This window comes from Delphinapterus leucas, chromosome X, assembly GCF_059928025.1.
Source record: "Delphinapterus leucas isolate spDelLeu-1000000601 "Yukka" chromosome X, BTC_Dleu_Yukka2, whole genome shotgun sequence".
In the NCBI taxonomy this organism is placed as follows: domain Eukaryota; kingdom Metazoa; phylum Chordata; class Mammalia; order Artiodactyla; family Monodontidae; genus Delphinapterus; species Delphinapterus leucas.
Genome location: NC_143150.1, coordinates 77060863 through 77085701, shown reverse-complemented (window position 1 = coordinate 77085701; position 24839 = coordinate 77060863). Strand labels below are relative to the sequence as shown.

The following is a 24839-nucleotide window of genomic DNA, read 5'->3' as shown; positions in this document are numbered from 1 at the left end:
GGATTTTGAGAAAAACAACCATCAGGTCTGCTTCACCAGGCTCCTGAAAGGTACCCATCACTGCATTACAGAACCTCAAGTCTGTTTTGAAGCCCCAGACAACAGATTTCCCAGAGACACTGTTCATCTACGGTAATGACAACAGCAATCTTGGATTTGCATGATGAGGCTTCTTTTTTATTGAAGTATAATTGCCATTTGACATTATATTCATTTCAGATGTACAATATAATAATTCAATAATTGTATACATTATGAAATGATCACCGTAATAAGTGTAGTTAATATCTGTCACCATGCATAGTTACAATTTTTTTTCTTGCGATGACAACTTTGAACGTCTACTCTCATAACAACTTTCAAATATGCAATACAGTAGTATAAACTATAGTCACCATGTTTTACATTGCATCCCCATGACATTTATTTTACAACTGGAAGTTTGTACCTTTTGACTGCCTTTACCCTTTTGCCCAACTCCTAACCCATGCCTCTGGCAACCACCAATCTGCTCTCTGTATCTATGACCTTGGGTTTTTTGTTGTTTATTTTTTGTTTGTTTTTTTCTAATTTAAGATATAAGTGAGAACATATGGTATTGAACTTTTTCTGACTTATTTCACTTGGCATAATGCCCTAAAGGTCCATTCATTTGTCACAAATGGAAGGATTTTATTTTTTTAATGGCTGAATAGAATTCCATTGTGTGTGTGTGTGTGTGTGTGTGTATACACACACACGTATATATCACATCAACTTTATCCACTGAAGGACACTCAGGTTGTTCCCACGTCTTGGATATTGTAAATAATGCTGAAATAAACGTGGGAGTGCATATATCTTTTTGAATTAGGGGTTTTGTTTTCTCTGGATAAACACCCAGAAGTGGAATTGCTTGATCATATGGTAGTTCTATTTTTAATTTTTTGAGGAACTGCCATACTATTTTCCATAATGGCTGCACCAATTTACATTTCCATCAACAATGCACAAGGGTTCCCTTTTTCCCACATCCTTGCCAACACTTATTTCTTGCCTTTTTGATAATAGCCATTCTAATGGATATGAGTTGCTATCATGGTTTTGATTTGCATTTCCCTAATAATTAATGATGTTGAGCATTTTTTCAGGTACCTGTTGGCCATTTTGATGTCTTCTTTGGAAAAATGACTATTCAGATCCTCTGCCCATTTTTTAGTCAGGTTGTTCATTTTTCTGAATGTTGAGTTGTATGAGTTCTTTGTATATGTTGTATATTAACCCCTTATTGGATCTACTGTTTGCAAATATATTCTCCTACTCAGTAGGTGGCCTTTTCGTTTCTTTGAAAAAATGGGTTTTTTATTCAAAAGCTTTTTAGTTTTATATAGTCCCATTTGCTTATTTTTTTGTTGTTGCTTTTGCCTGACGAAACAGATCCAAAAAATGTTGTTAAGACCAACATCAAAGAGTGTAGTACCTATGTTTTCTTCTAGGATTTTTATGGTTTCAGGTCTTACATTTAAGTCTATATCCATTTTGAGTTTATTTTTGTATATGGTGTGAAAAGTAGTTTAGTTAGATTCTTTTACATGTAGCTGTCCAGTTCTCCCAACACCGTTTATTGAAGAGGCTGTCTTTTCACCATTGTATATTGTTGTCTCCTTTGTTGTAGATCAATTGCCCATATAAGTGTGGATTTATTTCTGGGCTGTCTATTCTATTTCATTGATCTATGTATCTGTTTTTATGCCAGTACCATAATGTTTTGATTACTGTAGTTGTGTAATATAATTTGAAACCAGGGAGCATGATGCCTCCAGCTTTGTTTTTCTTTCTTAAGATTGCTTTGGCTATTCAGATTCTTTTGTGGTTCTGAACAAATTTTAGAATTGTTCTATTTCTGTGAAAAATGCCATTGAAATTTTGATAGCAATTGCATTAAATCTGCATATTGCTTTGGGTAGTATGAGCATTATAACAATATTAATTCTTCCCAATCTGTGAAGATCTTTCCATTTATTTGTGTATTCTTCAATTTCTTTCCTCACTGTCTTATGGTTTTTATTTTTCAGGTCATTCATCTCCTTGGTTAATTTTATTCCTAAGTATTTTATTCTTATTGATGGAATTATAACTGGGAATTATTTTATTAATTTTTCTTTCTGACAGTTTGTTATTAGTGTATGGAAACACAACCCATTTCTGTATGTTGATTTTGTGTCCTGCAACTTCGCTGAGTTTGTTTATTAGTTCTAAAAGTTTTTTGGTGGAGTCTTTAGAGTATTCTATATATAAGATCATATCATCCTCAAATAGTGGCCGTTTTACTTTTTCCTTTATAATTTGAGTACCTTTTATTTTTTCTTCTTGCCTAATTGCCCTGGGTAGGACTTCAATGCTATGTTGAATAAAAATTGTGAGAGTGGGCATCCTTGTTTTGTTCCTGATCATAAAGGAAAAACTTTCAGCTTTTCATCGTTGAATATGATGTTATATGTGGGCTTGTCATATATGGCCTTTATTATGTTGACTTATATTCCGTCTCTTCTCAGTTTGTTGAGCTTTTTTTTATCAGGAATGGATGTTGAATTTTGCAAACGCTTTTTCTGCATTTATTGAGATGATTATATGATTTTTATCTTTCATTGTGTTAATGTGGTGTATAATTATGTTGACTGATTTGTGGATACTGAACCATTCTTGCATCCCTGGAATAAATCTCACTTTATCATGGTGTATGATCCTTTTAATGTATTGTTGATGTTGGTTTGCTAATATTTTGTTGAGGATTTTTGCATCTATGTTCATGATAAACCTATGTTTATCATGTACTTATTGCCATTTTGTTAATTATTTTCTGGCTGTTTTGTAGTTCCTCTGTTTCTTCTTCTCATGCTCACTTTTGTGGTTTGGTGACTTTCTTTAGTGATATGCTTGGATTCCTTTCTCATTATCTTTTGTGTATTTACTATAGGTCTTCCTTTGTAGTTACTACGACACATATAACAACCTCTATTTATAACCATCTATTTTAAGTTGATAACAACTTATGTTTGAATGCATTCTCAAACTCTACATTTTTACTCTTCCCCCCCCAAATTGTATGTTTTTGATGTCACATTTTATATCTTTTTATTTTGTATATCCCTTAACTAATTATTGTAGTTATTGTTATTTTAACTACTTTTGTCTTTTATCCACCATACTAGTTTTCTTGTTTAGTACTGATGAACTTCTTAAGATTTTTGCTTGTCTGGAAAACTCTTTACCTTACCTGAAGACAGCCCTCCCCTCCACACACAAAGCTAAAACTCCAGGACAAACAAAGAGGCCTCTTTCAAGGAAAGACTGGGGGTTTGTTTCAGTCTGCTGTGTGTGCAGTACCCCAGGGATGGTAGCCTTCCAGGAACTGTCTCTCCAATGGTGACAATCCCATGTGACCCAGGAACACAAGCCCCCCCTGGCCACCAGAGCCAGGCATTTAAGGGGAATCTCCTGGGCTGCAGCCACATAAACCACGGCACCAGATATAAAAACTGGGGCACCAGACATGTATAAAAGCTTCCCTCTGGGAGATACTGGCATTCTGGACAGTAGCAGAGGGCAACAGTGAAGGTGGCACTTACTGGGGGAAAAATGATTTAGTGCCTGCCAGCTTTATCAAGGCAGAGAGAGAGAGAGAGGGAGCACAGAGATGGTGCCCACCAGTTGGTGGGTAAAGGTGGCGCCCATTGAGAAAAAATAGCTCTTGTCAGCTTTAGCAGTTTAGAGCGAGAGTGTGAAAATGGTGTCCACCAGCATCTTCATCCATGGAGATTATCCAAACATGCCCCTGCTCCTCAGGTCGGTGCTTTAAGATTAGCAATGAATTGCTTTGACATAAAGTCTGAGTGCTTTTCAAATGGTTACCTCTGTGCTGGGCCCTGGGGCGAGTGAGTCTGCATATGAGCCATTTAGAAGGTATTTCTTAGTTCACTACATTGCTTTGGATCTCATGAACATGAGCCCCATTGGTTTAAAAAGCCAGATATTTTACAGCTTCATATTTCAGGTTCAGGTATTAAAGGGGGAGGGTGCTGATATGAGGTATGAACACTTTGCTTCTCAGGGAGAAGCTTCCGTTGTGTGAGTTCCCTCCTAATCCTGGATTGTTGAGCTGGGGTGGGATTTATGGTAAGACCATGTCTCAGCCTCTCCTACTGCCTCGATGTGATCCTTTTTTCATTTGCCAATATGAAGGAACCACTCAGCCAGTTTTCAGGTCTCTTTTCAGAGGAAATTTTCCCATAAGTAGCTTTAGATTTGGTGTTTTCCTGAAAGGAACCGTGTTCAGAATATTCCTACATTGTGTCTTAGACTGCCTCCTGAGAACCCTGTGATGATGAGGCTTCTTTACCCTCTGGTAAAGAGGGTCGCTTTTTGTGTCTGCTTTAACAGCCAGATGTTTGCAAGCAGTTTTCCAACAGCAGATATAAGTGATCTAGTTGTTGAGAATTCTTTTTGGGCAATCCATTTTCTTTTGGCCAATGTTCAACTCTTAGGCTACTTCTGTATCCTTCACTGTCACTCCCATCAGCATTAAAAAGCTTCAGTAGCTCAGGGAAAAAATTGCTTCTTCAACAGTGACTGAAGTGATCTCTGTTCCTGCTATAAGAATTTTTTTAGCCTTTTTAAAGGAAGTATATATTATACATTAATGAATATATTTTACAGTAAAATTAAATTGAAATCATACTCTTTTAAAAAGCCTAAAATGGAAATCAAGGCATTTATCAAATTTCCATGATGCACCAAAATCCTGACTTTCAGAATTCAGCAATCATGATTGTAGATGAGGTCCATTAATCCATGTTTTTAAATAACTAAGGATCTTGTCCATACTTGGAGCAGAATTCTGTGTATAAGTGACAATCATTTCAAATATAAATATTTTAGGGGTCCCAGATATTTTAATTGTTCAGCCATACATGTGTTGTACTTCATCATCTGATAACTTGCATGGCTCCCAGCCAAAGAAAAATATGTTACCCATCAGAGTTTAAGGCCTGACCACACAGATCATGACCTAGTCAAGACCCATGGTTCTAACAGAGGGAAGGACTAATACTTCTGTTTTAGAATTTTTTTAATTAAAAATAACTTTATATTTAGTAAAATTCACTCATACTGTAGAATTTCATGGATTTTGAAAATGCATACAGTTGTGTATTCACCACCATAACTGAGATACAGAACAGTTCCATTACCCTAAAACAACTTCTTCAGGCTGCCTCTTTGTAGTCAAGCCTTTCCCCCAATCCCACCACTTTTGTCAACCACTTTCCTTATTTTCTACATCCCTATGGTTTTCCGTTGTACAATGTCATAAAAATTGAATCATACAGTTTAGCCTTTGACTTCTAGATTCTTTTCACTTAAAAAAAGAATTTGGAGGATAGCAAAATTTGCAGATTAGGGAACACCAGCTTCCTGTTCCTTGACAGCCCATACTTCTAAGAAACAAAGAAAACAACAAACCAAATTCAGATATAACATAGATGTTGGAACTGCCTGACAGGAATTTTAAAATATCTACAATTAATATGTTAAAGGCCCTAATGGAAAAGGTGACAAACATGCAAAATGGGATGATAATTTCAGTGGAGAAATTAAAAACTATAAGAGAGAATCAAATGAAAATGCTAGAAATGAAAAATAGAGAGAGAGAGAGGCTTTTCAATGGTCTCTTCAGTAGACTTCACACAACTGAGAAAATGACTACTGACCTTGAAGATAGGTCAGTAAAAATTACCAAAACTGAAACACTAGGAGACAAAAAAGAGGAAAAAGAAACAGAATGAAGCATGTAAGATCTGCGTGATAATATCAGACACTAACATAAATGAAATTGAAATCATAAGAGAAGAAAGAGAGATAGGACAAGCAAAAGATTTAAAGAAATAATAGCTGAAACTTTTCCAAAATCAACAATAGACACAGAACTACAGAATCAAGAAGCTCTGAGAAGACCAACGGGGATAATTACCAAAAGCAAACAAATAAATACACACACATACACACACATGCACACACACACACTTGCAAACACCCTTAGTCATGCCATGTAAAGTCTACTAAAACCAAAGACAATCAGAAAATCTTGAAAACAGGCAGAAAAATAGAACAAAAGCACATTACATACAAAGGAACAAAGATAAAACTTATGGCAGATTTCTCATCAGAAACTATAAAAGCAAGAAAGCAGTAATGAAACATTTTTAAAGTGCTGAAATAAAAATACTGTCAATGAAGAATTATATGTTCTGTGAAAATAATAAGGAAAAATAAAAACATTCTCAGAAAAAAAGGCTATAAGAATTCATTGCTAGTATATCTATATTACAAGAAATTTTAAAGAAAGCACTTCAGGAAGAACTGACATGACACCAGAAAGCAAGTGGTAACTATACAATGAAATAAAGAGTGCTGGAAATAGAATAAAGATAATTTTTTTTTCATTTTTAGTGCTCAAAAGACTGTCTAAAAGAAAACTTTATCAATGTAGTGTATTTTTGTATATGCAAATATAAAATATATGACAAAAAATGCCACAATGATTGGAAGTGATGTATTGGGAATATACAGTTGCAAAGATCTCTTTCTAGATAGTAACCAATATAATATTATTTGAAGATAGATTCTAATATATGTTGTAAAGTCTAGAGCAATAAATAAAATCATTTTTAAAGGGGTAGAGTGAATTAATAATAGAGAAAAAATGGAATCACATAAAATGCTCAATTAATGCAAAAGAAAGCAAGAAAGAAGGAAAAAACAAAAAGAAATAGAAAAATAGAAAAAAAACTACCAATATGATAGATTTTATTTCAACAATAGCAATAATAATTTTAAATTTAAACAAATATAAATACACCAATAAAAACAGATGTATATTGTGATACTGGATTTTAGAAGATTACCCAACTATATGTTATATAAAATAAATTCACTGTAAACGTAAAGGCAAAAATAGGATAAAAGTGAAAGAATGGACAAAGATGTACCATGTAAACTCTAACATGGCTAATACTACTGTCAGGGAAAGTACACTTTAGACTAAGGAATCTACCAAGGATAAGAAAGATACTACAATATAATAAAGAGATCAATTCTCAAAAATAAAATAAAAACTGTCCTAAATATGCACACATTGAACAACAGAACTCCAACATACATGAAATCAAAAACTGATAGTATTGAAAGGTAATTTGTATATTTCTAGGAATTTGTGTATTTCATCTAGGTTATATAATTGGTGGATATATAATTGTTTTGGTGTTTTCTTATAATCCTTTTTATTTCTGTGAGGTTGGTAAAATATCCCTACATTCACTTGTGATTTTAGTTTTTTTATTTCTGATTTTTTTATTTAAGTATAATTGATTTGCAATATTGTACAGCAAAGTGATTCAGTTATATATAGATAGATAGCTATAGATATATTTCCCTGTGCTATACAGTAAACCCTTGTTCATAATCTATTTTATGTACAGTAGCTTGCATCTGTTAATACCATACTCCAAATTTATCACTTCCCCTCTCTCTTTCCCCTTTGGTAACCATAAGTTTGTTTTCTATATCTGTGAGTCTATTTCTGTTTTGTATATGATTCATTTGTATTATATTTTAGATTCCACATATAAATGACATCATATAGTATTTGTCTTTCTCTGTCTGACTTACTTCACTGAGTGTAATATTCTCTAGTCCATCCATGTTTTTCCAAATAATATTTCATTCTTTTTTATGGCTGAGTAATATTCCATTGTATATCTATACCACATCTTCTTAAACCAATCATCTGTGATGGGCAATTTGGTGTTTTCTATGTCTTGGCTACTATAAATAATGCTGCTATGAACATTGGGGTGAACATATCTTTTGAAGTAGAATTTTCACCTTTTCTGAATATATGCCCAGCATCATGTTGTAGCTCCATTTTTAGTTTTCTAAGGAAACTACTGTTTTCCATAGAGACAGAACCAATTTACATTGCCACCAACAGTGTACAAGGGTTCCCTTTTCTCTGCACCCTCTCCAGCATTGGTTGTTTGTAGACTTTTTGATGGTAGCCATTCTGACCAGTGTGTGGTGATACCTCATTGTGACTTTGATTTGCACTTCAGTAATGATTAACGATGTTGAGCATCTTTTCATGTGACTGTTGGCCATCTGTATGTCTACTTTGGAGAAATGTCTATTTGGGTCTTCTGCCCATTTTTTGATTGTGTTCTTTCTTTTTTCAATATTGCATTGTATGAACTGTTTATATATTTTGGATATTAATCTCTTGTTTGTTCCATTGTTTGCAAATATTTCCTCCCATTGCACAGGTTGTCTTATTGTTTTATTGATGGTTTCCTTTGCTGTGCAAAAGCTTTTAGATTTTATTAGGTACCATTTGTTTATTTTTGCTTTTACTTTTGCCTTGGGAGACCGAACTAAGAAAATATTGCTATGATTTATGTCAGAGAATGTTTTGTCTCTGTTCTCTTCTAGGAGTTTTATGCTTTCATGTCTTAGATCTAAGTCTTTAAACCAGTTTGAGTAATTTTTGAATATGGTATGAGAAAGTGTTCGAGTGTTCTATTTTCATTGATTTACATGTGGCCATCTGGCTTTCCCAACACCACTAGTTGAAGAGACTTCTTTCTTTCCATTGTACAGTCTTGATTCCTTTGTTAAAGATTAATTGACTGTAGGTGTGTGGGTTTATTTTTTGACTCTCTATTCTGTTCCATCAATCCATATGTCTGTTTTTGTGCCAATACCATGCTGTTTTGATAACTGTAGCTTTGTAGTGTTGTCTGAAGTCTGGAAGTATAGCTTTGTTCTTTTTTATTAGGATTGTTTTGAAGTTTTTGGGTCTTTTCTCGTTCCATATAAATTTTAAGATTATTTGTTCTAGTTCTGTGAAAAATATCATGGGTGTTTTGATAGGGATTGCATTAAATCTGTAGATTGCTTTGGGTAGTTTGGCCATTCTAACAATATTAATTCTTCCAATCTAAAAGCATGGGATATCTTTCAATTTCCTTGAATTATCTCCAATTACTGTTTTCAATGTTTTATAACTTTTAGTGTATAGGTCTTTCACTTCCTTGGTTAAGTTTATTCTTAGGTATTTTTTGACACCATTTTAAACAGGATCACTTTTTACTTTCTCTTTCTGATATTTCATTGTTAGTGTAAAGAAATGCAACAAATTTCTGTATATTAACCTTGTACCATGCAACCTTGCTGAATTTCTTTATTAGTTCTAATAGTTTTTGTGTGGAGACTATAGAGTTCTCTATATAGAGTATTATGTCAACTAGAAATAGTGAGAATTTTACCTCTTCTCTTCTAATACATTTTGTTTCTTTTTCTTACCTGATTTCTGTTGCTAGGACTTCCAATACTGTGCTGAACAGAAATGGTGAGAGTGGGTATCCTTGTCTTGTTCTGTGTCTCCATTCTATTTCCGAGATTTTGGATCATCTTTACTATCATTACTCTGAATTCTTTTTCAGATAGGTTGCCTATTTCCTCTTCATTTATTTGGTCTTGTAGGTTTTTACCTTGCTCCTTCATCTGTAACATATTTCTCTGTCATCTCATTTTTGTTGATGTGTGGAGCTATTTTCCTCTCTTGCTGGTTGTTTGGCCTGAGGCGTCCAGCACTGGAGCTTGCAGGCAGTTAGGTGGAGCCAGATCTTGGTGCTGAGATGAGGACTTCTTCGAGACCTCACAGTGATGAATATTTCCTGGGACCTGTAGTTCTCTGACAGTCCAGCAGTTTGAATTTGGTGCTCCCACCACAGGGGCTCAGGCCTAACCCCTGGCCTGGGAAACAAGATCCTGCAAGTTGCACAATATGACAAAAACAAACAAACAAACAAAAAGCAGACAAACAAAGCCCAAGGCAAATAATAAAAACAAAACTGAACCAACAAAAATAAGAAGTAACAATCACACAAAGAAAACAAACAGACAAATAAAACCAAAGACAACAAAAACAAATCCAAATAAACAAAAGACAAAACAACAAACAAACAACAACAACGAAAAAAAACCCAAGGAAAGCAAAAAAAAAGAAGACACCAAAATGAACAAGAGAGCCCCCAAAACAAAACCAATAATAAAAACAAAACTAACCCAAACAGAAAACTGAAAACAAAACAAAATCAAAAAACAAACTAAAAGAAAAGCTGAGTGAACAAAAGACAAACACACAAAAATGACACACACACAAAAAATCAAAACTAGAAAAAAGGATAAAAACAAAAGAAAATAATAAACAAAGCAAAACAAAACTAAACAAAAATATCAAAATAACAAACCAACAGGAAAAAAGGGACAACAAATAACAAAGAGCAGGACAGTAACAAAGAATAAAAAGAAAAATAAAATTAGAAAAATAAAAAATATTTTAGAAAAAATAAAAATGAAATAACAAAGCAAAATAGAACAACAGCAAAAAGATAAAATAAAATAAATTTAAAAGTTAAAAAAAAAGTTAAAGATAAAAATATAAAAAATTTAAAAATGGAAACTTCTGTGATGCCTCCACTATCAATGTCCCTGCACCCACGGTGAGCTACAGCCAACCCCCACCTCCCCAGGAGTTCCTCCAAGACCTCTTGGTAGGTCTCTGGACCAACTGTGTCATCCCCACCTCTGCTTGTGTTCCTCTCACCAGCATCTGCTCCTGAAGCTGGCCTGGAGCACACATGCTTGCATAGGCCAGCCGGGGTGCAGACTTCCATGCACATGGCTTCAGGGGCTGGCACAGATGGAGGAGGCTTTGGAGAAAGGTGGCGCTCAGCCTGTCAGGACCTGCGTGGACAAAGGAAGATTTGTCAGGGGTGGTGGCAGGCTGCCAAGACCCACACAGCCCATGGATGCTTTGGGGGAGTTGTGCTCAGGTCCACCTGAACCCATGTGGCCAGAGGAGGCTTTGGCAGGGGTAGGGCTCAGGCCTGGGGCCCTAGCAGGCTTGCCAAGGCCTGAGCAGGTGAGGGGAACCCTGGTTTTCAGGGTGGGTGAGCCTGCTCAGGCATGCACAACTTACGTTGCCCAAGGAGGCCAGTCCAACGGGTGGGAAAGGACATTGCAATGGCAGTCCTGCTCTTTGCACACCACTCAACAATTGCATCTCACCTCCATGGTGGCCTGGGCTTCCTCTGCAAACATTTCTGGCTGTGGAGCCCTTCCCTCCTGCTGCCTCAGGCTGTCTCCTCACAACCAACAGCTACCCCCTCCCTGGGTCCACTCTCCAAACCTCACTCTCCAGCACCCAGCCCTCCTACACACAACTCAGGCTGGGGTGTTCAGGGCTGTGGCACAGACTATGTGAATAGGTATTACTCTGTCCTGCCTTACACATACTGGTTGCTGCATTCCCCTCCAATCTCCCAATCCCCTGAAAGTCCCTCTCTGTCACCACTGTTCCCCTTGCTGTAAGTGAGCTTTTCTGAGTGTAGGAACCTCTGCTCTCCTTTAGCTGCCCCTCAGGGGCACTTGTCCCATCCTGTTTCCACTTTTCTTCCCCCTTTCCTTCATCCTACCTGGTTGCTCGAGGATTTTTTTGTCCCCTTAGGTGTCCGAGGTCCTCCACTAGTGTTCGGTAGGTGCTCTCTGAGAATTGTTCCAATGTATTCTTGATGTATTTGTGAGGAGATGCAAACTCCACATCCTCCTATTCTGCCATCTGTCCCCAATGTTCAGTCTTTGATTTACAATATTATGTTAATTTTAGTTATACAGCATCATGATTCAATATTTTTGCAGATTATACTCCATTATAATATATTTTAAGATAATTGCTATAATTCCCTGTACTATACAGTATATCCTCTTTGCATATCTATTTTATATAAAGTAGTTTGCTTCTGTTAATCCCATCAAACAAACAAACAAACAAACAAATAAATAGTCTGAAGTCAGGGAGTCTGATTCCTCCAGCTCCGTTTTTTTCCCTCAAGACTGCTTTGGCTATTCGGGGTCTTTTTGTCTCAATACAAATTTTAAGATTGTTTGTTCCAGTTCTGTAAAAACTGCCATTGGTAATTTGATAGGGATTGCATTGAACCTGTAGATTGCTTTGGGTAGTAGAGTCATTTTCACAATATTGACTCTTCCAAAAAAACAACATGGTATATCTCTCCATCTGTTGTTATCATCTTAAATTTCTTTCATCAGTGTCTTATAGTTTTCTGCATACAAGTCTTTTGTGTCCCTAGGTAGGTTTATTCCTAGGTATTTTATTCTTTTTGTTGCAATGGTAAATGGCAGTGTTTCCTTAATTTCTCTTTCAGATTTTTCATCATTAATGTATAGGAATGCAAGAGATTTCTGTGCATTAATTTTGTAACCTGCAACTTTCCCAAATTCATTGATTAGATCTAGTAGTTTTCTGGTAGCATTTTTAGGATTCTCTATGTATAGTATCATGTCATCTGCAAAGAGTGACAGTTTTACTTCTTCTTTTCCAATTTGTATTCCTTTTATTTCTTTTTATTCTCTGATTGCCATGGCTAGGACTTCCAAAACTATGATGAATAATAGTGGTGAGAGTGGACATCCTTGTCTTGTTCCTGATCTTAGACGAAATGCTTTAGTTTTTCACCATTGAGTGTGATGCCTACTATGGATTTGTCATATATAGCCTTTATTATGTTGAGGTACGTTCTCTCTATGCCCATTTTGGATTGGAGCTTAATGACAAGGAAAGTCTGGCTAAGTATTTGAGGCATCAATACACGCAGATCATAATTGACATCAGAAAGATGGCTTAAAGCTTCCATGGAGACAGTATGGAAAAAGAGGAGAAGAGGACTAGAGACAGAGCCTTGAAGAAACAGCTGCATTTAGGAGGCAGCAGCAGGATAAGGAGACCAAAACAGAGCCAAAGAAGGAAGGTCATTATAAGCAGGGAGAATAGTAGCAGAACTGCCTTACTAGAGTATTGGACATGAATATTTAAAGATAGGGACAGTAGAAGAGATGTTGAGGGTGTCCCAGGAGGGAGAAGAATAAAGTCACAAAAATAAAATGAAGACTGATATGGAAATGATGGAGAAATATCTTAAAGGTCCTGGGACTCACCTGCCACAGCCTCTTAGGGATACCCGGGAACTGGGAGAAATTTCTGATCTGGTCTAATTGGAGACTCCTGTTACCACTTCTAGGTGAGGTTCTCACTTACCAGTGGAACATCCCAGAGAGATCTGGCCCTGGGCCCAATGATTCTACTTGTGTTTCCTGGATCTATTATTCTGCAGTGGATCCCATCAAGGTAAAGACAATATTGGCTTCCTGGAGTTGTCTCAGAATTGGGCAGGCTGCCTAGTAAAAAGAAGTTATTAAACAGATGTAGTAAGAAGGCCAGCACTAAAGTCCAGGGTTCAGGTGAAATTCCTCAAATGCTGGGCTTATTCTAGTAGTTAGGAGGAGGGATGAAAGGAATAGGTAGCATCACATGTTAGTTCTGAGGATTTTCTTCCTTGTTTCTTCTTCTTGGATAATATAAGGCAGTATGTTATCATTCAAGAAACCTAGAATTTGTTGTCAAGAGATTGGGTTTCTAGCCCAAATTTTGTTCTGTCTTGCTTTTGAAGTGACTTTAGGCAAGTCATTCTGCCTCTGTTTCCTGGAAAATGGGCTTATCTATGTAGCCACCCATCCACAGGCAGATGTCAGCTATCATTTATTTTTGAGAGCCTACTACATTTTACCTGGTGCTTTGGATGATACAAATGTAAGATACAGTTCCCATTTTCAAAGAGTATGATCTAGTTGTGGGAGACAGATGAATATAAACATAACGTTGACATTAAATATATAAAATATGACTATATATATATATATATATATATATATATATACACAGAATAAATTTTAAATATAGCATAGTATTAGCAGCTCTATAAAACCATTTAATAGAAACTGCTGTGGGGGGTCCATGAGAGAGTGATTACTTCTGCTTGGAGGAGAGGATGAATGAGGGGGAAACTGGAGAAGGCAACATAATGATAGGTAGACATACATTGGGCCTTGAAAGCTGAATAGCAGTATGATAAAAGATAGGGATATGGTGGGGGGAGGTGGTCATTACAGGAAGAAGAAACAGCCTGAGGAAAGGCATTGTGTTGTGAAAATGATTGGTGAGTTTGGAGATCAACGAATAGTCCAGCAGAGGTAAATCATGAGTGAGATAGCATATCTTTCCTATGTCCCAAGATTGTTGTGAGGATGAATTCAGATAATATAGATGAGGTGCTTATAAATACAAGACATTATGATGAAGTGCTGAGGGCACAATGGGCTTGGATGTTAGCCTGTCTCTCTGTAGAGCACTACCACCCAGAAACAACTCCATCTAGTTCACTCTCTCCCTCTTCCTCCTATCCTTAGGACATGTACAGTGGCCTGGTGGGACCCTTGGCCATCTGCCGAAAGGGCATCCTAGAGCCCAATGGAGGACGGCATGACATGGACCGAGAATTTGCCTTGTTATTCTTGATTTTTGATGAGAACCAGTCTTGGTATCTGGAAGAGAATGTGGAAACTTATGGGCCCCAGGATCCAGGCCATGTTAACCTACAGGATGAGACTTTCTTGGAGAGCAATAAAATGCATGGTCTGTAGAAAAGAACCTAACCCTCTTCCAAAGAAGTCCCTACTGGCTGCATGGGGGTATCTGATAGGCCCATCACAACCCAAGGGAGCATAATTTCTGAAAGGATAGGAAAGTGGAATGGGGACAAATTAGAAGAAATGTCTCCTACTACAGTATTATATATTTCATACATAAAATAGGTAATGTGGGCTACGTTAGTTCAAGTGCCCAGAAAGCAGGAAGCTGACTCTGTAAATTTGCTGTGGTGACACTAGCACATTTTAACATATTAGAGAAGGCAAGATGGACATTTATGACCCTCAATGTACCTGGTGCACTGGCTGATTAGGGCCCCTCTACTTAAAAATTCTGAGTTTAGTTTCTCAATATTATCTTATTTCCTTACCACTCTGGATCTGAGATCTGTTTTCTCAATATATTCTAATATAGTCAAATGAAGGACAGCTTATCTTTTAATCTATTTTTAAAACAAAGGTTCAATTTACATATGGAAGGATTGGAGAGAGAGCCTCAGAGAGCAGCATACTGGGTTATATTACATACAAATAAGAGCTTCTTGATGCTCAAATGGATTTTGGAGGTAAATTGTGCACTCAAGCCTTCCTTTGTTCTAGAGATTTGTGTATCTTTAAAAAAAATAGAGAAAATCTCAAAGAAGAGGGAGAATTTAAGTGCAGCAGAATGTATGAAGTGATTTCTCACTATCTCTTCTAGTGTAGTATTTCTTTGATTTGAGGATAAGTTGCAGCTTTTATAGTGACTCTACTGGAACTCAAAAGTAGTATCTCATTGTCACACAGATTCTAGCTATTTCCCCTTGATGGAAATATGAGTGATTCACATTGAATCCAGTGATTCACAAACTTTACAAAATGAATTTTTTTAGCTCCTTTCAAATCAGAGAAATAAATTGCCCAAAACCAAAATGGAAAGAGGACACAGATCTTGCTAGTGCAGGGGTTTAGCTAATGCTCATTTCCATCTTTTTGTTTATGTGTTTATTCATCCAAACTCTTCAGGTATCAATCTATCTACCTATCAAGCATTTGTTGAAAACTCTCTGAGTACTGACACTAGAGAAAAAAAATAATGTTGGTGTCTGAGGGCAAACAAATAATACCCTTTCTCTAACTTCCAGATTCCTGAACCAATTGAGAAAGAGGCAGGGATGCTTAAGATCAAATGTAAACTTAATGAGAAAGTTAATTTGCAAACTGAATTTAGTTCTGCAACAAAATGGGCTTACTAATACTACCCCAACAATAGATAGATTTTTCATCCTGTCATTGACATAGAGGGACAATACCCTCCTCCTTCACAGGGATAAAATCTTCCCCATGATGGAATAACAAATCCATCTGCACCACTTTCTATGGTCAGACTGAGTTGAGCATATTTAGTCCCTTCTCTCAAATACAAAATTTGGCCAGAGTAAATAGGCTATAAATGTTCCTTCCATTATTTCCTCTCTTGGGATGTAGAGTATAAATCATCTTCCCTCTGTGAGAACATGAAAAGTGGGGGTGTGTATCCTGGGCATAGTCTTGACAGTGTGAATTAACATGGTGATGAGTGGTTTGTTGTTTTTAAAGCATAGGATGTGGCCTGGGAAGAGGCAGATGATGAGTCCCATGTGTTAATATCATTATAAATTCCAAGAATGTGACAGGTATTTTTTTAAACATTTATTGTAGGCTCAGGTGTCTGCTGGGTGTTCTGAAGAATACAAGGAATATAGTATATACATTTATGTCCTGCCTAATAGAAACCTACAACCTAGTTGGGTATATAAAATTCCACAAATTAAAAGATAGGTAAATGTATAAGGCAGTTTCTAGTGAGTTCCAAAGGGTGGTACAGACAGTACTGGAGGAGTTCAGATGTGGAAAGGAATGCAAGCAATGAGAGGTGCTGAGAGGCGCTAGATCAGGGAAGTATTATTAGAAGAGATGAAGGTATGACTGGGCTTTGAAAAGATGGATAAAAGTAGGGAAAATTTCTGGAAGGGAAGATCAGAAACATGAGCAAGAACACAGAGAACATGAATATGGGACCATATGGGGGGGATGGTGAAAAAATCACCTTAATTGAAATAAATATGTTAGATAATGGTAGATGAGTTTGGGAAGGTAGTTTGGGGCTGTATTTTGAAGGACCTTGTTGGCTGAGCTAAGGAGGCATGGACTTGATATTTTTGGCAGGAGGGAGCTATTAAAGTATTTTAAGCAGCAGAATAACATGATCATATTAGTTATTTAGAAAGACCACTCTTGTAACACCAATGTGGAAGATAGACTGGAGAGGGACAAATGGAATAAAAATGAGAGAATTTAGGAGGGTATTGCTATCATCAGAGATGATAGGGATTAGCTCTAGGGTAGTGGCAGTGGTAAGTCAAAATGAGAGATATAAAATAGTTTTCTTCTCTTACAGCCATTAATGGAAAGCTCTATGCCAACCTCAGGGGCCTTACCATGTACCAAGGGGAACGAGTGGCTTGGTACATGATGGCCATGGGACAAGATATTGACCTACACACTGTCCATTTCCATGCAGAAAGCTTTCTCTATCGGGTGAGCTGGAAAAGAGGCTGAGTCCCTCAGAGTGCTTTGATATACATTAAGAAAGAAGAGAATAAAAAGAAACATGATAATAATCAGTTAAAAGAAGAAAGGTTTTGTACATAGAGTATTGATCAGGGAATTCTAGTTTGGCTTTGTATCCCAAGGTCAGTCATTGCCCTCCAGGCCTTAGCTTTCCCCTGTGATATAGAAGAAATGAATGGCTCATTTATGGGATAAGGAGATTGAAGGAATAAATGTAATTGGGTCTCAGTCAGGGACTTGAGGTCCAGTAAGCAGTCATCCTGAGTAAGAAATTTCAGAGTAGTGTCTCACAATCTCTGAAAGTCCTTAATCCATTCCTGAACTTCAGTTCAGGACCTACATGGGACTACATGTGGGTTTTGAAGAAGAAATTTTGTCTTAGGAAAAGGGGTCAGAGCTGTAGGCATTAATGTGGACTTAAAGACTTAGAAGTCCTGATAAAGGTGGTGGCATAGAGGAGAAACTAAACTGAGTTTCATTTCTAAAGTAAATATGTGGATTCTTCCTAAGGGTCAAGGCTTAAGCCTGCTAAAATGTATGGATATACTAGTTTTTATCCCCCTAATGAAAGACTAAATGAACTTTACTTTGGGACACTTTAAGAAAAAGTAGGAGGAGAGAGAGTCTCCTCTGTTGAGTCAGTTTGTATGGGTGGGTTCACAGAGGAGATGGATAAGATGGAATCTTTAAGCTGTTCTCTGATCTGTGAATCTTGAAGTTCCATGTCTCTGGTGTGGATACCCAAGCCTTTTAATTCCTATAAGTTCTGAGACTATCTCTACCCTTCACTTTCTCTCTCTCACCCACAATCTCTCTTGCAGAGTGGAGAGAGCTACCGGGCAGACGTGGTGGATCTGTTCCCAGGGACCTTTGAGGTTGTGGAGATGGTGACCAGCAACCCTGGGACATGGCTGCTTCACTGTCATGTTACAGACCATGTCCATGCTGGCATGGAGACTGTCTTTATGGTTTTGTCCCAAAGAGGTAAAGCCTAATTAGGATATCTTCTGGCACTGTATCTAGCCTGTAAGAACCAGATAATCCAAGAAGTGACTTGCATCCATCTTCTGATCCCAAGAAGACAGAACAGACCCCTTCTAGTGTTCTCCCAACCAATATTTCTCATTCCCTGTTGCTCCCCTGCTCATGTCCCCTCCTAATTTCTTTGATACTTGTTGAGCTCACATGAATTGACTCAGCCTGGCTGGGCTGTATGCATTGATGCTTAGTGTAGATTTGCTTCCTTTGAATACATTTAATTTGTATGTAAATTTATTATTTTAGAGTTTATTAGAGGTATTAACTATTTCAAAGGAATCTTATTAATGAGTTCTTTTTTTATAAAAAGGAAAAATATAATTCTAACAGTCACCCCTTAATTAGTTTGTTTTGTGGGAATTGTCTAAGGCTGGAAAGAGATATTAGCCTTCAATTACAACTAATCCCAGACAGACGTTAACAAGGATGGAAAAAGCTTTTTCCTTGTATTTGTTATATGGAGACGTAATAGCCAGGGTATTTTCTTTACCAATAAATCTTTGTTCACCACCAATAACATAGAAGAGTAGGCTGTGTTGAATTTTGTGTCCTTGGGCCATCAAAGCATTGAGTCTCACTTCTTAAGTCTCTTAACCTGAATCCAGTACTCATCATTATCCCCCTTGCAAGAGGCTCAATAGAAACTCTTGGGACCCACATGAATCCAGAGAGGTGTTTTTCCTCCTGTTCTTTTTTTTTTTTTTTTAAGTCATGCTGTTTTGAAAACTGGTTATATTGAGGTAGGTATTCTGGGGTTCCCAGCCATTGACATTCTGTCAGCAGGAATAGAAAGTGGGAAAATGTCTTTAGACATTTAAACAGGGCTAGCAAACCAGGGTAGAAAATACAACTCTGCTATTTACCCCCAGGGAGGGAGACGAATAATTGTACATTATGATTTCCTATATCTTTGGAAAACTTTGTTCTCTGGTAACACATACTGCTAGAATGTGTCTTCCAGTTACTACTGTAGTACTATTCCCTACCACCCAGACAGGCACACATAATTCTTTGTTGTATCCTGTCAGTCCTTAGAATCAAACTCTAGTGGTGAATTGATATATCATCAAGATGCTATAGATTCAAAGCAATAGATTGTCTCCATGTGTAGTAACGGGTCATGTCAAATATGGACCATCTAATAGATAAGAGACTGCATCAATACATATCATCAAGGAACTTCCATGAATAAGAATAACTTACCTCTCTCTATAATAATGAGCCAGTCCATAAATTTTACCTATTTACCTTTTGTTTGTTTGACAGACTATGGTCTAATTTGATATTGTTCCAATCACATATAATCTAACAGGCCAACCAGAGGGAAGAGTTGAAGACAGGGAATAAAAGACTAATTGTTGGAAAGGGCTTCCCAGGGAAGAAGCAGGGGATGAAAGTCAGAGCTACAAAAAAATATTAGAGTGGGGTAAGGTCATTTTTTTTCTACTAAAAGAAGAGAGAAAACAGAAAAGACCAATGTGTAGGTTTGGGTGAGAGGCTTGACAAAAGTAGATATTTCTGTCTGATGGTCTGTGTTTCATCTGTGATGGAGGAGACAGAGTCATCTACTGAGAATGAAAGATAGATGGTAGTGTAAGGGGCTTTAGAAGAGTGGGCAAAGTGGTTATGAAATAACCACTCTGGGTGGTGGGGAAAAAGTTACTCTGAGTGATGGAAAATAAATTAATTATTGCCAAGCAGCACTGAGGACTTAGTTGAAGTTGGACCCAAAGAATACTGATCTTTACAATTGTGTGATGTTTCTCCACCAGCATTCATCATAATACCAGAAAAAAATACAATGAAAGTATAGTTACTGGGGTTTCAGCAAATGATTATAACATACCTGGTAAGTTAGTAGTTGAAGTGATAGACAATGGAGTCCAGCCTGGCCAGGAATGGAAGAAAAAAACAGGATGAAACTGGTGAGGTGAGAAAAATGGAAGTGTCCAGGAGCTAGAGGTCTTCATGAGAGGAGAAAATAACATGTGAAATAGAATAAATAGCATTAGAACATGGAGAGAATAGGAGGCTGTTGTTAGATTTTAGACTTATGAGATGGAGCAAGTCTGCATAATTAGCCCAATGTGACCATAAGAGTGGTTGATAGAGTTGGAGTATATTTGAAATTTGTTAGAGTTAAGAGGTCTAAAAACTGTGAGGCTTAAGTGTTGGATAGGTCAACACTTATGATGGGAATTGAAGACAAGAAAGACTGAGCCACGTACCAAAGACTTCCATGAATGAAAACTGCTAGGTAACAGTGACAAGAAGTGGTTGTGATTTTTTAGCCAAGTAATATAAGCCTCAAAAGAGATGGATCTTTGCAAAAAGGGGAGGAATAATAAATAATCTCAAAGCAGTATTGAGAAGATATAAAGGAAGTATAGTTCTCAGAAAAGAGCTCAGCCTCATTAAAGCAAGAAGAAGAAGAAGTATTCTAAAATGGTTGAATATGTAGGGATGCAGGTTTGACAAAGAACAGGGGCTTCCTGAAGGAAGGCTGGGAAAAGGTGGCAAAAAGAGCAATAATGAGGATAAAGTGTCAATAAATATGTAAATTTTGGCAGAGGGGTGACTTACCTTTTGGACTCCTAAGACTATGCTCTTGCTTATATTTTGTGTCACTGCTCAAAATCAAATCCACATACCAATGCTGATTTTGATCACAAGATAGTTAATTCCAGTCACCTCCATTTTGCTTACTATATCACAGAGAGTCCTCCAACCATTGCTAACCTCCTACAACAAGCCTGTGGATAGGTAGGAAGAATAATAGGACTAACCTCTTTTCTCTTTTTCCTCCAGAACACTTAAGCACTACCACCATCATCTCTGAAGAGACTGGAAAAGGTAGGGAGAAGGATACACAGATTGGGTAGTTATATATGTTGTGCATTTGGGGAAAAGTTCAGTGCCTCTAGAAGATGAGTTTCATATGGCTGAAATGTGGACCTCAATACTAGCAGAAAACATCCTGAGATTTATTTAAGATTTCAGAAAACAGGAATCTAAGGTTAAGCTTCCAGTTAAGCTTCCCTCAGCAGGTTTATTCTCTCTGACCCCCATGCCCAACCTCCTGAGTTGAGGAAAATTGCCTCATCCTCAGTTGAAGGCTGCTATCTTATCCTCTTACTAATGTATGAGGGGAAATAAAATTCAAGGTCTTGCTGAGTTGTGAATGAAGGTGCTATAGTACAGATATGAATTCCCCACAAGGACAGTGTGAAACTAGGACAAATGCCATTCAGTTTGCACCAGGTAATTAATCTTTCATCTATAGAATACTAAATAGTTGACGCTTTAGAACCATCCATTTCTGTACTTCCAGAAAATAGAGCTTCTTGTTCTATCCAGGCTGGGTTCAAATAATGCTTTCACTCTCTACCTCATTTGTACCTGAACTGAGAAATATTCATAAAGTTGTGAGAGGCTAGAATAGATGTTAGAGATTTTCAGTTTAGTCTGGAGGTTTTTCAACTCTGTTTGGAAAGGTCCTAATGATCTAAGTATCTTATAAACAGTCAACCAGGGGACTAGGGTATGTCCTGGAGGGTTAGGGAGAGGTAAGGTGAAGCAGAGAGAGCAGAGTGACATACATATATGTATATGTATTTGTATACATATATATACACACATATATATTTATATATACATATTTTGTGCATACATTTGTATATGCATTTGTACATATCAGTGTGTACATACATACATACATCCTCATAAGCTCTTGTTTGTTAAAAAGGTTAAACAGTGAGGAAAACCCCTCAAAACTGGTGGTCTACTAAAGCCCAATATTTTCTGCATGAGAAACTGAGAGATGGAAAGTGATTTTTCCAAGGTCACAAGAGAAGTAAGTGGTAGAGTGTAAACTCAAAACCAGAATGTTTCCCAGCTTCCATTTGAACTCATTATATTTCATCTTCTCTCAGTTCTGTAAGAATATTGATTCATCCAGTTATACATTCATCAAACACATACTAACTGCCAGAGACACCACAAAAGTAAGACATAGTCACTATTTTCCAAGAGATTCATGCCTAAAAGTGGGATGAGACACAGAGACAATAATTGCAGTGCTGGATACTATGTTATTTTTTTTAAGTGGGGAAACAATAATAACAACGGATCAATTATTGTGCATTTGATGTCTTCCAGGAGCTATGTTAAATATTTTATAAATATCAACTCACTCAAGCCTCACAATAAACCACTGAATTAAGTATGGTTATTATCCCCATTTTAAAAAAGAGGGGACTGAAATCCTGAAGTGAGGGTGGATTAGGTCACTTGGCCCAAGCAAGTAAATTGTGGGAGTACAAACAGTACAGGTACTTTGGGCACACAAAAGAAAGACCATTGTTAGTTATACAGCTGAATTGAAGAAAGCTTTGCTGAGACGTATAATGTTTAAGCTAGAGATAGAATGGTGAGGAAGAAGAAAGGGTGTTCAGGCAATGGGAGCAGCATGAGAAAGTCTTGGAAGCCTGAAGAGGCTCACCCATTCTGTAGAACAAAGAATGAGTTGCTATCCCTGAAGATAGTAAATAAGAGTAGGCTAAGTTAGAACCTGATCGTGAGAGTTGCAATGTCTGACTTGAGTCTGAGCTTTATTCCATAGGCTGATTGGAGATCATCAAAAGTTTGTATGCCAGGAACTAAGAAAATTAGATATTTCACCTAGAAAGATCAATGTGACATCAGTGTTATAATGACCCAAAGATGTGAGAGACCAGACAGCACAGAGACAGGCTCTTGTCATGGTCCAATGGTCAAAGTGAGTATTGATAAGCTAGATAATTGGGTCAAACTGCTTCTCAGGAGTTTCTACTTACTGCTCCCAGTTCTACCCTCTGGAACCACGCAAACCAAATTCAATTCTTTTTTTTTTTTCTACATCACAGGTTTTTACATATTTAAAGAAATATGTCAAGGCCCTTCTCACTCTGAGTGTTAGCTCTTTCCATGGGGGCACTGGTGCCTCAATGCTTCCTAATAATTTTCTCAGCTATGACATTTTTTACGCTAGTTCTCTGTAACCTCCGTATCTGTCATCATTGGCTGATCTTTTGAGGGCTAAGGATAGTTCCTCTGTCCTATTTGGATGACCTTATTTCTCCTCTCCCAGAGTTGACTATAAAATAAGACATTTTAGAGTATTCTCCATCCCAGAGTTCCCACTTGCCTCTTGTTCCATTTCAGTAGCAATTCCCAGAGACATTGGAGAAAGCAATGTGAGGATGCTGGGCATGCAGATCCCTGTAAAGGATATCGAGATACTGACTTCTGTCTTGATTGCCATGGGTGTCACTCTCCTGCTCATTGCTCTGGCTCTTGGTGGTGTGGTGTGGTACCAGCATCGGCAGAGAAAGCTACGGCGCAACAGGAGGTCCATCCTGGATGACAGCTTCAAGCTTCTGTCTCTCAAGCAATAACAGCTGGATCCTGGAACTGCACATCTGGGACACACTCCCAGCAGGCCATGGACTAGCAGCTGACCTCACTGTCACTGTCAAAGGGGAATGGGTTTTAGAGAGGCAGAGGAGGGAATCAAACTCAAAAGAGTATTTCTTCACTAATTTATTTACATGGAAATGATATGCTTTCTTTTTCTTTAGTTTCTTTACTCCACTTGGGCATCTGGGGCTGAGTCCCCTAGTATCTAATATCACAAATTTCAACAGCTATATTATATCACCCACTGACACTTGGAAGGTCTGGAAATTTCTAAAAACTGACTCCTCTCACAAAGTAGATACCAAGAGTAAGGTTCACTGATTAGGTTTCTCCTGCTTTCCAGGACTTAGGCAAGTTCAGTTTGAACTGAGGCTAAGTGAGCTGTGATGATAATCCAAATCTAAGCTAGGACTAAGAACATAGTCTTGATGGGGAATGGGTGGGGTGGGATTTTAAGATCCAAATTGTATTTTGATTCTTCTTGGCAGTGGACTATTTTGGTTAAGTGGGTAGATGGAATATTGTTGTCATGAGCAACTACAACCTTTGGAGGCAAAAGCTCCTCAGGAAGGCAGTACTCCAAGTTCTTGGCGCATATGCACTGAAGGGAATGTTGAGTGTCCTCTCCATGTTTTAGTCAGAAAATCCTACACATTAAAGTGCTTGTTAGAACACCATAAGAGTGAACTTGGTGAATTTGATTGTCTCTGTGGCCTCTGGGAGGTTGTGACTGTTATTGAAAAAGAGAGCACTCAGCGAGACTGGTGGGGGTGACTAGTGTTGGGCATAGAATGGGTCTGCCTATCCTTTGTGGGCCCTGCAGTTTGTGTTTTGGAAGTGAAGAAGCTGCCCAAGGGGAAGCCTCAGAATCAGAGTGGTAGGTACCATCGTTTGACCCATAAGTGCCAAAAGTATTCTGAATGCAAAGAAAAGTTGCCAGAGGGGAATAGAGGGCTGAAACTAAGTTCAAACCTTTACACTGGGCAAGGAGAGGTGGGCACAGATCTAATGGGGTCTTCTGGTAGTTGGGGGTATGAGAGGTCTACCTGCAATTTTGGGGGCCTCTATATAGGGTAGAGTCCTTCCTCTGGTAA

At 37.6% G+C, this 24839-nt stretch overlaps 1 protein-coding gene across 1 annotated transcript in view; it reads left to right on the top strand.

Annotated features, from left to right (window-relative positions):
• HEPH (hephaestin) overlaps positions 1–24144 on the top strand; it is an 87951-nt gene extending 63807 nt beyond the window's left edge. The window contains exons 15-20 of the mRNA XM_022564087.3: positions 13194–13300; positions 14419–14644; positions 17078–17217; positions 18072–18234; positions 21097–21141; positions 23491–24144. Coding sequence (XP_022419795.2) covers positions 13194–13300; positions 14419–14644; positions 17078–17217; positions 18072–18234; positions 21097–21141; positions 23491–23723 — 914 coding nt within the window. The 3' untranslated portion in view covers positions 23724–24144. The remainder of the gene's footprint in view (positions 1–13193; positions 13301–14418; positions 14645–17077; positions 17218–18071; positions 18235–21096; positions 21142–23490) is intronic.
• Positions 24145–24839: the final 695 nt, after the last annotated feature.